Source organism: Arachis duranensis, chromosome 1 (assembly GCF_000817695.3).
Source record: "Arachis duranensis cultivar V14167 chromosome 1, aradu.V14167.gnm2.J7QH, whole genome shotgun sequence".
In the NCBI taxonomy this organism is placed as follows: Eukaryota; Viridiplantae; Streptophyta; class Magnoliopsida; order Fabales; family Fabaceae; genus Arachis; species Arachis duranensis.
The window spans coordinates 93,658,841-93,675,264 of record NC_029772.3 but is presented as its reverse complement, the minus strand read 5'-3'; the positions used below and the strand labels follow the sequence as shown (position 1 = coordinate 93,675,264).

The window sequence follows — 16,424 nt, the reverse complement described above, 5'->3', positions numbered from 1 at the left end:
TGGCAGGATCAGCACTAAAATCCCTTCCACTATTCTCCTTATTGAGAAAGGGATGTCAGTTCGAGTGGACTCCTGAATGCGAAGAGGCGTTCCAGGAGTTCAAAAGATCCTTGAGTCAACCTCCGATTCGGACCCGACCTATAGTTGGAGAAGACCTCGTCCTATACTTATCTGTAGCAGACAAAGCTATCGCATCAGCCCTGATAAGAGAAGACGAGGTCGGTCAACACCCAGTGTATTTCATCAGCAAAGTTCTATAAGGCCCCGAGCTAAGGTACCACAAACTAGATAAGTTTGCCTACTCCTTAGTGGTAGCCTCACGAAGGCTACGGCCTTACTTTCAAGCTCATACAATAAGAGTCCGCACGAACCAACCCATGAAGCAAATCCTCCAAAAGACGGATGTTGCAGGGAGAATGGTTCAATGGGCAATAGAGCTCTCCGAGTTTGACTTGAGATATGAAACTCGGACGGTAATTAAAGCCCAATGCCTTACCGACTTCATAGCAGAATACGCAGGAGAACAAGAGGAAAAGCCAACTACATGGGAACTCTATGTAGATGGATCCTCAAACAAGACAGGAAGCGGTGCAGGCATAATATTGGTGGTTGAAAGGGGAACCCAAATAGAGGTTTCCCTCAAATTTGAATTCCCAGCTTCAAATAATCAGGCAGAATATGAAGCCCTGATCGTTGGGTTGAAGCTGGCATAAGAAGTCGGTGCTACAAAAGTGATGATATATAGCGACTCCCAAGTGGTGACCTCCCAGATAAGTGGAGAGTATCAGGCAAAAGACCCAAATATGAAGAGGTACTTGGAAAAAACTCTAGAGTACCTTGGCGCTTTGCGGAAACCGAGGTCAAACATATAACTCGAGATCTCAATAGCAGAGTAGATGCTCTATCCAAGTTAGCAAGTACCAAGCCAGGAGGGAATAACAGAAGCCTAATCCAAGAAACTCTCTAGGAACCTTTCGTGGTAAAGGCAGAGGAAAAGCAAGTGGTCCTTGAGGTAACCGGATTAAACCTCGGATGGATGAACCCCTTGGTCAAATACATGAAATTCGACATCCTCCCCAAGGAGGAAAAAGAAGCTAAGAAAATCCGGAGGGAAGCACAACACTACACTCTGGTGAAAAATATTCTCTATAGAAGAGGGATATCAACACCATTGTTAAAGTGCGTACCAACCTCAAGAACCACCGAGGTATTAGAGGAGGTTCACAGTGGGATCTGCAGAAATCATCTCGGAGCCAGGTCACTAGCCAGGAAAGTAATCCGAGCTGGATTCTACTGGCCGACCTTGCAGAAAGATGCTAGAGAATTTGTGAAAAAATATCAACCATGTCAAATACATGCTAATTTCCACGTGGCTCCCCCCGAGGAGCTGATCAGTATAACTTCCCCATGGCCCTTTGCAAAATGGGGGATGGACCTGTTAGGCCCTTTTCCCCAGGCCCCGGGACAAGTCAAATACCTGATTGTGGGAATAAACTACTTCACAAAATGGATAGAAGCAGAACCACTAGCCTCCATCACAGCCCAGAGAAGTCGGAGGTTCCTCTACAAAAACATTATCACAAGGTATGGGATACCATATTCCATTACTACAGATAATGGAACCCAGTTCACCGACTCTAACTTCAGAAATCTGGTGGCCAGTATGAAAATCAAACACCAGTTCACCTCGGTGGAGCACTCGCAAGCAAATGGACAAGTCGAGGCAGCCAACAAAGTCATAATGGCAGGGTTAAAGAAAAGGCTACAAGATGCAAAAGGAGCCTGGGCTGAGGAGCTCCCACAAGTGTTATGAGCTTACCAGACAACGCCACAATCCGCCACTGGAGAAACGCCATTCCGACTAGTCTACGGCGTAGAAGCCATGATACCAGTAGAAATCAGCGAACAAAGCCCAAGGGTGATTCTCCATGATGAGGTCGGAAACATACAGGGGCACAAAGAGGAGCTCGATTTGCTCCCCGAAGTCCGAGAAGAAGCCCAGATAAGAGAAGCAGTGCTGAAGCAAAGGATGGCTACAAGGTATAACAAAAAGGTCATTCGAAGAACCTTCATCCCAAATAACTTGGTCTTGATCAGAAACGACATTGGATTCAACAAATCAGGGGAATGAAAACTCGCTGCTAATTGGAAGGGACCATACAAAGTCAGCGAGATCTTAGGAAAAGGTTATTATAAAGTGACCGACCTAAATGACACCGAGTTACCTAGGTCGTGGCATGCTTGTAATATGAAAAGGTACTACAGTTAAAAGCGAACTCTACTCCCTGATGTACTCTTTTCCCAACTTCACGATTTTTTTCCGAAAGCAAAGGATTTTTTCTGGAGAAGGGTTTTTAACGAGGCATCAAAGTAGAGGCTAAGGAAAAATATGTTGTCAAAAACCCTTAGTAGCAATAAGTCTTTCTATGAAACGCGCCAACTTAAGCTCGACAAAACGTGAAAATCCCATGAACCGACCTAGATGGTCGTCAGGATAAAACGACGAGGTACAAGTCGGTGTAAAGAGGTTATAAAAGTTGATCGTGAGAAACCTAGAGACATTCCGACTCATAAGTCGAAATGAAAAAACCGAGTAGAAATGAAAACGAATCACAAAAATACCCTAAGTCATAAGAACTCAATAAAACAAAGTTAAGTATAAGGAATAACAAAAAAGAGATCGAAAAACCTAGGAAAAAGCTTAAAGGCTGTCCTAAAAGTCCTTAAAGCGAAAAGGCTCAGAAAGACAGACAAGCCAAAGGAAAGGTTTTCAGGAAAGATCAAGGGGACTTCAAAAAATCAAAATCAGAAAAGCATGCACACAAAAAAAAAGGTAGCTGAAACCCTTATACCAAAAAGGGTATTTTTTGTTAAATAAAATCCTTATCCAAAAAGGGCAATTATAAATATTTTGTTTATGGCCTTAAAAAGCCAGAAGTAAATGTTCAAGTTACCACCACCACAAGCAACAAATATAAAGAGTTTAAAAAAGGAGACCCACAGGCCGGGCCCCATATAGCCAATAAAATTATTTTTTCGGAAGAGGAGTAGACGGATCACCACCAGAGCCAGGAAGAGTAGTCGGAGCGGCGTCAGGACCAGGGAGAGAAGTATCCATAGGAATCGGAGAGGATGACCTTTGAGGCTTTGAGGAACTCGGAGCATCCTTCGAACGAGGAGGGGACTCAATGATTCTCTGCCCCCGAGTCTTCAAATCTGACTCGGTGACAACCTGGGGAACTGGGGGATAAACTATGGCCCCATCAATAACGACCTTGTCAAGATCCAAAGGAGAAAGATCCAAGTCAGGGGCAATGACCCCGACTTGCTCCTTAAAAATCCTCCAGGCCTCCTCAGATCCCTCAGCAATAGTGTCCTCCAACTCGGTGTAGGCAGTCCGAGCATTCAGCAAATCTTTTTTCACAACCACAAGGTCCTCGAACAAACTCTGGTAACTCTCCTGTGCTGTCTTCCTCAGGCCCACCTCCATGTTACATTGGGCTTATAGCTTGCTCTCCTTCTCCCGAAGGCTATCTCTCTCCTCCCTCAATTTGGCGACCTCCTTCTTCAACTCCCTCTCATGCTCCTGGTACATGAGAAGCCTTCCCTCTAACTCTTCAACCTTTGAGGTTGAACCCAAAGAACTAAGAGGGGTCTTCTCAAAAATGTCCAGGAATTTGGCACAGACCCCTGCCGCCCTGATACTCTCCTCAGCCAGAGTGGTAAGGTGGTTCCGAATAGATACATCATCCATACCTATACGGGTATGGGGGTAGATGTATTTCCGGATGAATGCAGGAGCATCCACCTTACCTCACCCTCAAAAGAAGAGTCAAACTCTAAAGCCTTGCGCTTCTTCCTCTCTGGCTCAGGAGAAGGTCGGGGAGAGGGGGCGGCTGAGAAGAAGCTGATGAGGAAATCACAATGGGTTCAGAAGGAGTCCCAAAATTTTGGGGAGGAGGAGGAGGAGGAGATACATCTGCTCTGGCACCACCAGTCCTGGCCTGGGACCTCGCCTTGGCCTCCTGGATCCTCTGGTAAGACTCACTCGAGTTCCTCTTCGCCATCTCTGTAAAAACAAATAGTAGCCAAAAGATCAGACAAAGTCGGAAAAAATAAGTCAGACAAGTCGGAAATCAAACAAATATATATAGGCTACCTAGTTGTGCCTGGACAAAGGCCGGAGACCCCTGAAGAAACTTCTTGGTATCTAAATATGGGGCCCTCCCCCATACTTCTCGGAGGAACCCCACAATGGCTGCCTCCACCTCATCCAGATCATCCAAACCATATTTCTCACAGGGGGAGGCCTCCAGCCAGTATAGAGGAAAGTGAGGAGAGGAGTTCTCATCTAGGAAAAAGGGGTGGTGACCCTCTACGGCTTGAACTTTGAAAAAATAATTTTTGAAATCATGGAAGGACTCGTCAAAAAGGGTGAAGACTCTCCGACCTTGTATAGCTCGGAAAGACACCCACTGCTGCTTATTATTTTGCCCACTGAAGGGCTTGGTTATATGGAAAAGATAGAAGAAAATCCTCAAGGAAGTCGAAAATTCCAGGGCTTGGCTGATAAACTGGTAAATTTTCAAAAAACCCCAAGAGTTGGGGTGAAGTTGAGTAGGAGCAACTCGGCAGTGACGTAACACAGACATTTCGAAATCATAAAATGGAAGAAAAACACCCAAACGGGTAATCATGCTCTCGTACATAAAGAAGAAATGAGGGGCCGCCTCAGTGGCCCTCCCGAAGCACACCCGGTCCTCCGGACTCGGGACCATTAACTCGTACTTCGGCTCATCCTCCTCAGAAGTACAAATCCTGTGATGAGTGCGAAGGTGGGTGATAAATTCGGCGTCTACCAAAGGTTCCTCTCCTAAGACCGTGACATCAACCCATTGAGCAAGAATTTCTACGGAGGCCATTGTTTTTCCTAAAAAAGGTGAGTAAAACCTACAAAGGAAAAAAGAAAAGAAGAATAAAAAACATGGTCTCTAAGGGGGATGCGGAATCAGAACCTACGAACCAACTTCTCTCTACCTAAATAAAAACGTGCAAGTAAGAAGCATTTCGTAGAGAAGAGAAGAAAAGGCTAACCTTTATCCGGGAGTAAAAGAAAGGAAGATAAAGGCCTTCAAACGGAGGTTGCACCACGAACGAATGAAGAAGAAGAAAAATTTGAAAATCGCAGAAACGAAACAACGAAAGAGAGGGAAAGTATTTATAAATGTACTAGGGGCATAATGGTAAAAATGGAGCAGTCATTAATGAGAGTGCACCGTTATCAAGGCAATCAATCCCTACGTAAATCCCTAACAGACGCGACGCTTGATTAGACGTAACTGTGAGAACCAAAAAGTCACGAAAGGTCACGTCGGTCCTCCAACAAGTCGACTACAACCCCGACTAGAATACTCGAACCCAAATCTTGAAAGAAATTGGGCTCGAGTAGGGGCACTGTTCATACCCTGGCCCAACGCTAAGGCCTAGGATCCAAGTAAAAAGGCCCAACCCAAAGGGTTGAGCCTCGCCTAACACCAAACCAGACTCCACGAAGTCGGTGATCAGCACGACTTGCTCTAAAGAAGTCGGGAACGAGGATTAGCTGGCAGATAAACCCTCCCTTAAGAGAATAACTGCCCCTAGAATCTCTCTAACCACTTACAGGAGCCATATCTCAACTTCCCTAAGATAAAGAGACGGTTATTCCCCTTAAAAGGTGGAACTACTCCAACGGTGGTTATGGGTTCACCCCTATAAATACACTGACACTCCTCAGGTATCACCAGAAGCCCAATACTCTCTAAACCTGTTTTGCTCCCCTTGCTGACTTTGGCATCAGAGTGTCTTTGCAGGTACCACCCCCCTCTTCTCTTACAAACAAGTCGGACGGAGCCCTTGGACTGTCAACCCACTCTCAGGCCTCCTCTTTCAGACGATTGGGCCAACCAACACAATCCAATCCATTAACCTCCGGTTACCCATCGTAACAATTTTAATTTTGAGTATATATATATATTCCAGCAAAATGTAATAATGTAAGAAAAAAGTTTTAGAATAAAAAAGAATAAGAGAGATTTTGAGAAGAATTAAAGTAGAGAGATAATTTTATTGAAAAAGTTTTTAAAAAGAAAAGATACAATTACTAATTTTTTGTTTGTCAATTACATTTTTATTAAAATTAGTAGTATCAAAAAATATTTCAAATTTAATATTATCAAGAAAAAATAAAAAAAATTATATAAGAACTAATTTGATTAATTTTTAAAATTTTAAGGATGAAAATAGTTTACGTATTTCAAGGACTATTTCGATTATAAATAACTTTTTTACATGTCAATTGAGCCACGTGTCAATAATCTAACACGTCAACCAATCATCTTGTGACACGAGGCATTAATCCATCACGTTATCATGCTACGTGGTACTTAACGTGACACATCATCATCCAACTGACGGAAAGACTAACGTGACCAAGTCGTGTATCTTTCGAGGACGATTTCGATTAATTTTGTCTTTCGAAAACCAAAATGGAGATCAGAGTATCTTTCAAGGATGATTTTAACTATTAACTGTTATTTATATATTGTTTTGTTGCTGGTTATAATTGTTAACTAAAAAAAATATTCTTTTTAACAAAAAAACCCTAATATTCAAACATATTAGGTATTATATATATTTATACATAAATATATAATGAGTGATAATTAAATGTCATTAAATAATTTAATAAATTTAATTAAATTATTATTTAATAACTATTAATTATTAATTTTATATAAAATACTGTGAATTATTCTTATTAATTTTATATAAAAACTATTTCAATTATTTTTATTATTTTAATATTAATTCAAAATTAATGCTGTAAATGGTTATTTGTTGGATTGTTTTCAATACGTTGTGTAAAAAGAATGATCAAGTTGAGCGCAATCTTTCTGTTTTTTGATATCAAAATTTGAAAACAAATTTTAAGCGGTATCTTTCTTTTTTGAGTGCACAGATTCCATTCAGGTTTAAAAATCTACTCTTTTTTAGATTTTCTCTCTCTTTCTCTTCTTTTATTCTTGTGTTGTCTTTCTCTCTGATTGAGTACACAAATAAAATGGGGTCGCACTAGTGTACAGATATTGTTTGTATAGATATACAGATGTACAATCTTATTATTTGAGGATTTGACACGTGTTGCTCCCATGATACAGGATGCAGCTGGCTTTTAGGAAGTTGAGGGCGCTGATGGGATGGGCAACTGAGCCGGTTTCATTGGGTGAGATCGAACGGGATTGTGAAAATCCCGTGTTCTGTTGGTTGCTCACAACCTGGGCCATGTTTGGGGTGCCAAAAAAAAAATGCACGAAAGGTAGCACTTGGGTCTTCGCTTCAGTAGCCTCATATCATTGAAGGAAACCCTAAATCCTGGCTGGTCTACCGGCGTCACAGGACGTGCAGGTGCCGCTGGGATTTGAAAGTGGGATCCGCTTGCTGCGGTGGTGGTATCACGTGGTGAAGCTGCTGGCCGACTGCCTGAATCCCTCATTTGTCGTGGCTGGGTGGGAGTGGGGTTGCCTTTCTTCCTCATCCTGGTAAGCACCAATCTACCTAGAGGCTCTTGTCATTGATCTCCGATATGTGTCCATTAATGATGTGTTCTGGCTGTTGCATAAATTCCAAAAGATATATCGTTCGATCTCTCCTTTATAACATGTATAGGATTATGCAGTACGTGATTTGTTTCTTGTTCTTTGTGCTGGCATTGCATATGTGTTGGAGAATAGTGGAAATAAGAGCAAGTAAGTTGAGTAAAGCTTTGAGGTTACTGAATTATATTTTGGGCATAAGATTGTTAAGGAATTAATAATTACAAATGTTATTTAATAATTAAATTATTCTTTTATAAAAAATATGCAAAATAATTTTTTTATATTTTACTTTTAGTTTCACGATATTAACGTATATTATTTTCCTCCCTTATATAATTTTAGTTTTGCCATGTTAAATTTTACTTATCAGAATAGTCTTTAATAAATTTTTTTTATTGGTTAAATTGTATTTTTATCAAAATACTTTTAAAAAAATTTACTAAAGTATATTTTGGTCAGCAAAATTTATTGAGTAAAAATAAAATTTTTACTAAGGTATATTTTACGGACAAATTCGACTGTTTAAAAAAAAATCCAGATCAAATTATATTAATTAGTTAACACAAAACATTTAAAATGCATTAAAGAAAAGATTTTTTAAAACTTACAAGGGAGGCAAATGTACATTTTATAAATAGAGACAAAGGAAGTGTCAACTTAGCATCTCGCGAGAGGAGCCTAAAATTTTTCCAAAAGGTTATTTTTAATTAAATCTTCCTAATCGCATTTTACAAAAATTTTCCCATATATTATTAACTTATATTAGTAAGACCTAAACTAACCAAACTTATGTAATTAAAAATATAAAGAATATAGAAATACAAATGAATATAAATATTTTTTACTCACTGAAATTAATTATTGTGAAAATTTTTTTTATAATATTAAAATAATATTTTAAACTGCAACATAAAAATAGAAAATAATTAAATTCTGATTTTAAATTAATTAATAAATAATTAGATTATTATATCCAATACTTATTAACTAACTATTTTTGTTAAAAATATTATTATACGATATAATTTTTTAACTACTTTTATTAAAGATATTATTATATAATATGATTTTTTATAAAAATATTTTTAAAAAATAATTTATTTAAAATATTATATATAATACATGAAAATATTTTTTTATTTTCTTAAGAAAAACTGAATAAATAATATGTATCAGCTACTTATATGTATCATATGTGTGTATGTAATAGTGACTCATATAAGATTAAGATTGGTATACATTTCATTATTTTTTAGACTCTCTAATATATATGCCACCTCAAGCCTCTCTCGTCTAGTCTTTTTTATTCATATTTATTTTGTAGTAATAATAAGTAGATAATAATTTATAATTATTTCAAAAATTTAACATTTATAGTTATATATATATAATATGTATAATCATATATTTATAATAACATAATTTTTATTTTTTATTATTTTTAGATCATTTTTTCCTAGTTACATTTTTTATTCTCTAACTCGACCAGAATATTACATATATGAAAAATTAGTTTACAAATGTCTTGCGCAAAATATTTTTCATTATATATAATTTATTAAAAATATATTTTCTAAATGTTATTAAAATGATATTTTAAACTATAACATAAAAATATAAAATAAATAAAGCTTCTTTTATATTACTTAACTAAAAATTAGATTATTATATTTAAAATTTATTAACTAATTACTTTACTAAATATATTATTATATAATCGGGTTCTGACATTTGCATGTAACCACATAGTCCGTAGAATTATTTTAAAATTTGACAATAGTATCCCTAACCTCATTGCACCCAAATTTCGACGACGACAATGCTAAGATGGCCACTGAAAAGTTGAAGATGGAATTTTTAATTACTTATTCAACCCGTCCGACTTGGAACTCTAATCCTCTACATTTTTTCTCTGAACCCAAAACCGCCAGCTCGTCCGACGCAAACTCACTCATGAGTTGCTCTTACCTAGTAAATCCTCCTGAATCCTGATCTGGCAAAAGATCCTCCCTTTCCATCACACTCTCACTTTTTCAACCCTTAATTGTTTCGGATTGTGAAATTACTTGACAAGTCATACAGTTTATTAACAACAATGCCCGCAAACTTACAAACAGATTCACATATAATAATCACGACAGAATAAATTAAAATAAAACATCACGCCACAATAACAAGAGACAGACGAGATACAACACGGCAAAACCCACAAAGAACACTGACAGAGGACAACTACGAGTGATCACTAGTGGTGGGGCAGCGATCGAACGGGACAAAAATGATTAAGCGAGCTGCAATTTTTAATGTGTGCCTGTCCTCATGCTTGACCAATCGGAGGGAAGCGAGAAACCGCGAAGCACGTTCCTATGGCGTGACATTCCGAAGACAACAGTGAAGGTGCAAGGAAGACAGAAAGTGGCGGGTTGGGGAAGGCGAAATCGTTTTGGGCGCACAGACGATGCGGACCCGCCGGAAAAGACAGACGGTAGAGTATTTGGTAGACGCAATAGAACTTATTACGACATGACGACCATGCGGTATCGGTGGCATCGGCCGTGTCAGACTGTGGGGCTTTAGCTCTACTGTTCTTTTGGGGAGACTGCGTTCAGATGGTCACAGAGTGCATTAGAAAAGGGAGATTAGCTATCAAAGGGGGAACGGAGTGGGATTCATGGGATTTGGGGCTTACATTCTAGATAATAAATTAATTACAAATTTCATCTAACATTTTTAGGTGGGCACGTCATCAACCTTCTCATCGGAAACGTGCTCCTGCAAGTCTAGCGTTATTTTATCAGTTGCAAAATCTTTCCATTGGCGATTCGGTATTTACCTAAACCGACCTATATATACTCAAAAAGAGGTTTCATTACTTTGTTCGTTCTTATCGTTTCGCAAAATTTCGACTTTGGTCCCTATAGTTTTTTCCTTTTTATTCGAGTTCTTGCACAAATTTAATTCTTAATTCGGGTGTCTATACTTTATTTTCCTTCTCATTGGGTCCGGTACCAGTTTCTTTTGTTTTAATTAGATGTTTTTACATTTAAGTCAACTGCTGTTAACAGAGACTTCATTGACAAAATAAATGAATGCAGGGAGCCAGGGACCCCATTAAAAGAAAAAAAAAGTATACAGTCTTATTTGAAAAATTTTCCAAACTACATGGCTCAATAGAGTAATTAAATTCTAAAAATATTTAGAACGTACATTGCTATGTCTTATTCTCTATTTTCATATTTTCATTGCATTTTTTAAAAGAATGTTTAATTTCCCTGTGGTTTATTGTTTCGCAAAATTTATAATTAACTCCCTGTTCTTTTTCTTTTAATTGAGTTCTTGTACCTACATTTTTTTTTTATTGAATTCCTACATTATTTTTCTTTTTATTTGGGTCTTTGTACTAATTTCTTTTTATTTCGGTCTCTAAAAAATTAAGACACTTATTGCTAACAAGGACCTATTTAAAAAAACAAAATTTGTTACAGATCCCAATTAAAAGATATAAAAAATATACGAATTTAATTAAAAATTATGCAATACTATACACACCAAAAGAATTATTAAACCTTAATATAATGCTTACATATTGCTAACATTTTCACTTCCATAAAAGAAACGGCCACATTGACATGGAAGTGTTGAATTTATTACCCCTTTTCTTTTTTTTTTTTGGGTTTGAGTCCCCTAGTACCAAAATAACCCACCACCCACTCACAATAATTTAAGATACGGGGCCATAAAAGCTAAGTCCATTCATTTAATCCGTTCAACGGAATTCTTGTGCTGACCCGGAATCACCTTTCCCCCATCAGCTTAGCTTCAATGTGGACCAACTTAGACCGGCTCTGCGACCTCTGCAAGCCGTTTAGTTACGTCAGCGAGCTGCTCCCCCAACCACCAGCAGATTTTCACGCGTCACCTGTGCAACGAATCAAAGAGCATATCTTCATCTTCAAATCTGTACGCTATAATTGCCCATAAAATGGTGGTTCAAAATATATGGAGATATCACAAGCGAGGAAGAAGAAGCAAAGAGCTCGCTGCTGATGGAAGCTGTAACGGTGACTGCTGATAATACAAAAAGGAGAGAGAGAGACAGAGAAATGCAGAACAAAGCAGAGAAGATGAAAACAATAGAGTGACAAAAGGAAGCACGACCGAAGAAGGAGAAGAAGGTGGCAACGACGGTGATGGATTGAGAAAGAAGGAGGCTACGTCGAGAGAGAAAGGAAGAGGATTGAGGTGACGACGGTGGTGGAGGCCACGACGCAAGAGAACAGCCGCTTCTTTACCGATGGCGGCGGCGGGTGCTGCAAATGCGTCGAAGCAGTTCGTTACGACGTCGTTGTATATTGGGGATCTGAGGTCGATGAGAACCTCTACGATTTGTTCGACCAGGTCGGACAAGTGGTTTCGGTTTGTTTGCCTCCACCCTTTTCTCTAAATTATTTTTGTTTTGTTTTGTTTGTTTGAGTTTATTTTTTCTTTTTCTATGATTGTTTGTATGAACAAATGGGGTGTTATTTAGTTAGGGCTTTTAGTGCCATTGTGGAATCATTTCGAACCTTCACTCTTTGTCGTTAATTTTTGAAGCTGCAGATACAGTTTGTTTAGGAAGTTCTCCGGCTGTTGTTGCAGAACAAAAGCGACCCCTTGGATTTTTATGCTGAAAGAAGAGAAGAGAAAATGCTTAGTCCACAGATGGAGGCATTTGGTTTAGGCAGTGACTTGAACACTCGCTGATTTGTGTGTGAACTGCTTTGGTAAGAACAATGTCTTGAGATGAAGACTAATTCTTTGCGTTTTTATGTTTTTGAAATAAGAAAAAACAGGTTGAAAGCAATCTTTTCTGATTGGGATTGTCCATGACTCCTTCAAAGGAAGATGTTAGTTTAATACTTTTATCTAATATCAACAACCTAGAAGAATTCATTTTTGATAATTGGAATATGCAAAATAGATCTTTAGTTGTGGTTTCTAATTATGGAACTTAGGTAAACTTAAATAGTAAAACTCAATTCAAAATCAATTTGGTGAGTAAACATGTAAACTTTAGAAATTGATACCCTTTCCGTATCCACTGCATCATTGCAGCTACAAGTTGTGGCTATTTGTATACGTTTCTTAACCAGAACTAATGAATAATCCAATTTGTATTGTTATTTTCAGTCCAATACTGATTATTTGGAAGAGGATCTGAAGTGTGTGACTATCGAAAACCAAAAATTGGCTGAAATGCTCTTTATGTGCTTGCCAAAATGATTTCATCTCTGGGTTTATTATTGCCTTTTAATTTTCTAAAACTTTTCCTTACAAAGGAGCTAGAAGTAGATGGCATCCATGTTGTGTCTGTTGAAGTAGATCTCAATTCTCTTCTCTTTTGCTGGAAAACTTAGTTATTGTACAGTCATCTTTGACATAAATATTTATATACTTAAATATTAGCCTCTCAACTATGTTTATATATTTTTTGAAAGTTTATATAATTCTGCTTTGGCTTGCTGTTGAACATTGGAAAGTTACATTTTTATTTAAGATAAAAATATAAGAAAACAGAAAAATTAATTGGATTCTTTTCTTCTCCTACCTTTATTTTGTGTGTGTCCTACTATGTTGTTTTAATTGTGTTGTTTTTACCTGAGATGACAGTTAGTACAATTGATTCTGGGACCAAAGCTTTTGAAATTTTGGCCTTGCATGAGAATGATGATAGCACCACAAATACATCATCTATTTCTCCTAACAATCATTAGGTACGAACATTACTTTCAATTGTGTTTCATTTGTTTCTCTTTTAATTTATGTAATTTTGAACCATAGATCAGTGATTCAGTGTTAGTGTTATTATTATTCTGGGATTTTAAAAAATTAAGGATTTTTATTTGAAATGCATAATGAATTTTATATTATCTTTAAACTTAAAGCAAGACATTTATTACTATTACCACAAAAAAGAACGTAATGATAATTATGTGCTAAAAACTCAGGGTGGTCAATTTGGTGTTAGTCTCAATCTTATAATGTTTGGTGTTTCCTTACTTCTTTTCTTATTGTATTTAGGCTTTTAGTAAATTTTAAAATATACTTATTCCAATAGTATTTAACTATTTATGTATGTGATGGCAAAGCATTGATTTAGTATATATATATATATACACTCTTAACCATGATTCTGAAAATCGAACCGGACCGGCCGGTTCAATCGGATTAACCGAGAACCGGTCACCTAGCCGATCCGGATAAAGCCAAAAACCGTTTGGCAAAAAACCGGTTAAAAAACCGGTCGAACCGGCGGTTAACCGGTGAACCGATAAAACCGGTCGGTTTTTTAACGGTTTTCAAAATTATAATTAAAAAAAAAAAGAAAATGGATCCTATAAATACCTAATTTCCCAATTCCCCTCCATCAGAAAAAACCCTAACCCACTGCGGCACTACCCCCTCCCCCTCTCTCTCTCTCAGCCACCAGCTCCTCTTCTCTCTCAGCCAGCAGCCACCGCCTCCGCCGTCGCCGACTCTTCTTGTCAGCCAGAGGGTGCCTCGCCGCCAGCAGTGACAAACAGAGGGTTAGCTCAAAGCTGTTGGCCATCCATTCTCTTCTCCTCCACGTCGTGGCCTTTACACTTGCAGATCGAAGCTCGTGGCCGTCTTCACTACATCGTCTTCGTCTTCTTCGTTGTGGACTTGCAGATCGAAGTGTGGGCAGTTGAATTCCTCCATCGTCTTCGTCTTCTTTATCGTGGACTTGCTCGATCCTCGTCTCTGTCTCGTCGTTCCTCCCTTGCCGGTAGTTGAGTTTCGTTCTTTCCTCGCCGCCTGTTTTGCCCTTCCTTTGATGTCAGATTGATTCCTCTGTCGTCTGTAACTCTGCTTCATTTTTTTTCTTTTGTTAATTTCTATGAATTTGAGTTTTTGTATTTTAATGATTCAAATCTATGTTTGCTTCAATTTATGGTTGCTTATTTTATTAATTTTATTGAGGTACTGAAATCTGATTCTTGGTTGCTGTTTCTTTTACTCCTGAGTTAGTGTTGATGGTGGTATGATGGCCGAGTTTGGATTAATGGTATAATTTTTGTCTCTGGATTCTGATTTTTTCTATTTTTGAATTATAAAAAATTATTTTGAAAGATTTTCTTGTTTTATACTTTTGTTGCTGATTGATGAGGATTGCTGATTTCTTGCAAGGGGAGAATAGGCTTGTTGCTGCCTCTGTGTTAAACTGTTAAGTGTGTTAAGTTTTTGGTTTTTATAATTTTTATGAAATTGGAATAATTGTTGATGGTTGATTTTAGGAAATCTGGCATAATTTTGTTATGGTGCTTTACTGCTCTCTTGAATTTTGATAAATTTTGATGATAGTTGGCGTTATGTTAAATTTTCTAAAATAATTTTATTAATGATTGATGATATTTTTTAAATATTTGAGATTATATATTTAAATTTTAATAATTTTATTTAATATTTAATTAAACCGGTTGAACCTCGGTCGAACCATTGAACCAGTGAACCAGTTACTCTACCGGTTTATTGACCGGTCCGGTTCTCATAACCTTGCTCTTAACAATAAGTACTCAAGGTGCTAAGGAGATAGATTCCTTCATATGCATTTATGCAGTATGCTTTTGTTTGTGTGAAGAAGAATCATTATATGAGTTCATAATAACTGTATTGCTTCAAAAGAAAATCATCCCTTCTAAACTAAAAATTTTCATTTGGCTTTTTTACTACAAACAGAGGAGAAACTGATTCTGGAAAATGCAGCTTTTAGGATTCTAATTGCTTTTGCTTGCCCCAATAAACTTGAAAATAAAACATGGTGTTTTAACAATACAAGACAACATCTTTGTTTTAGAAGTTGAAAATTTTTCATTTCAAATTTTACTGTCTTTTGTGGGATTTAACTATACCATATGTCCTTATCCTTTTTAACGATAGAATTGTTGTCTTTTTAACTAAGCATGTCTTCTTGAGTAGGCGTTCCTATGGTTTCTGTTTAAACTATATTGTTGGGATAAATAAATAAATAAATATGCATTGCAGCTATTCTGTTTGTGTTTAGTAGAAGTATCCATATGCTAGCTGATTTTTCTTTCAATCATTTTATATTTAAGGCTTCAATTCAATTTCCATGTTATTTTACTAATAGTTAAAATACAGATAAAATGCTTAGGATAAAATATTCAATTCAATAACTCTATACAAGGAACACTTAGGATCACAGAAAAGACATTTTGGATTTTATATGTGCTTCTGAATCTTCTACTTGTTGAATTGCTTGTGTTGTAATATCATAGATTGGGATTGATGATGCTGGAACTGGACCTTGAAATTTTGATTGGATTTTTAGATCTGAGATTTGAAATTCTGCTTGCTCTGTAGATTCTGTTGAGTCTTCTTGTTGTTGCTGTGGCTGAACATGAAAATCAAAAGTGGTTGTAGTTGAGCAGTTTGTTGTTGAAGTCCCTGATGAACCTGAACCTTGATTTGCAAATTGTTTTTCATAAAATTTTGCCAAGGATAAAGCACAGAAAAGAGATTTTGGATTTTCAATGAGAACTTCTCTGTGAATCTGGATCTGTAGCCCATTGATGAAGCAATGCAGCAAAATTTCATGATCACGCATATGAACACGATTTGCATAAGCTGTGAATTTGTCGTAATACTCACTCACAGGGGTAGTTTGGATGATGTTTGAGTCCGTCAAACCATTCCAAAAATTAGATAGAGTGGTCAATGAAAGCACCATTGTTGGAGAAAGAAATTGAATATAGAAAGATTTAATCA

The 16,424-nt window shown here is 37.2% G+C and overlaps 1 protein-coding gene across 1 annotated transcript in view; it reads left to right on the top strand.

Moving 5' to 3' along the window:
* The first annotated feature begins 13,279 nt into the window (after positions 1-13,279).
* The window catches only part of LOC107463422 (NAD-dependent malic enzyme 2, mitochondrial-like), a 7,546-nt gene continuing 4,401 nt past the window's right edge, over positions 13,280-16,424 (top strand). The window contains exons 1-2 of the mRNA XM_021125731.2: positions 13,280-13,285; positions 14,209-14,424. Of these exons, the coding sequence (XP_020981390.2) occupies positions 13,280-13,285; positions 14,209-14,424 (222 nt within the window). The remainder of the gene's footprint in view (positions 13,286-14,208; positions 14,425-16,424) is intronic.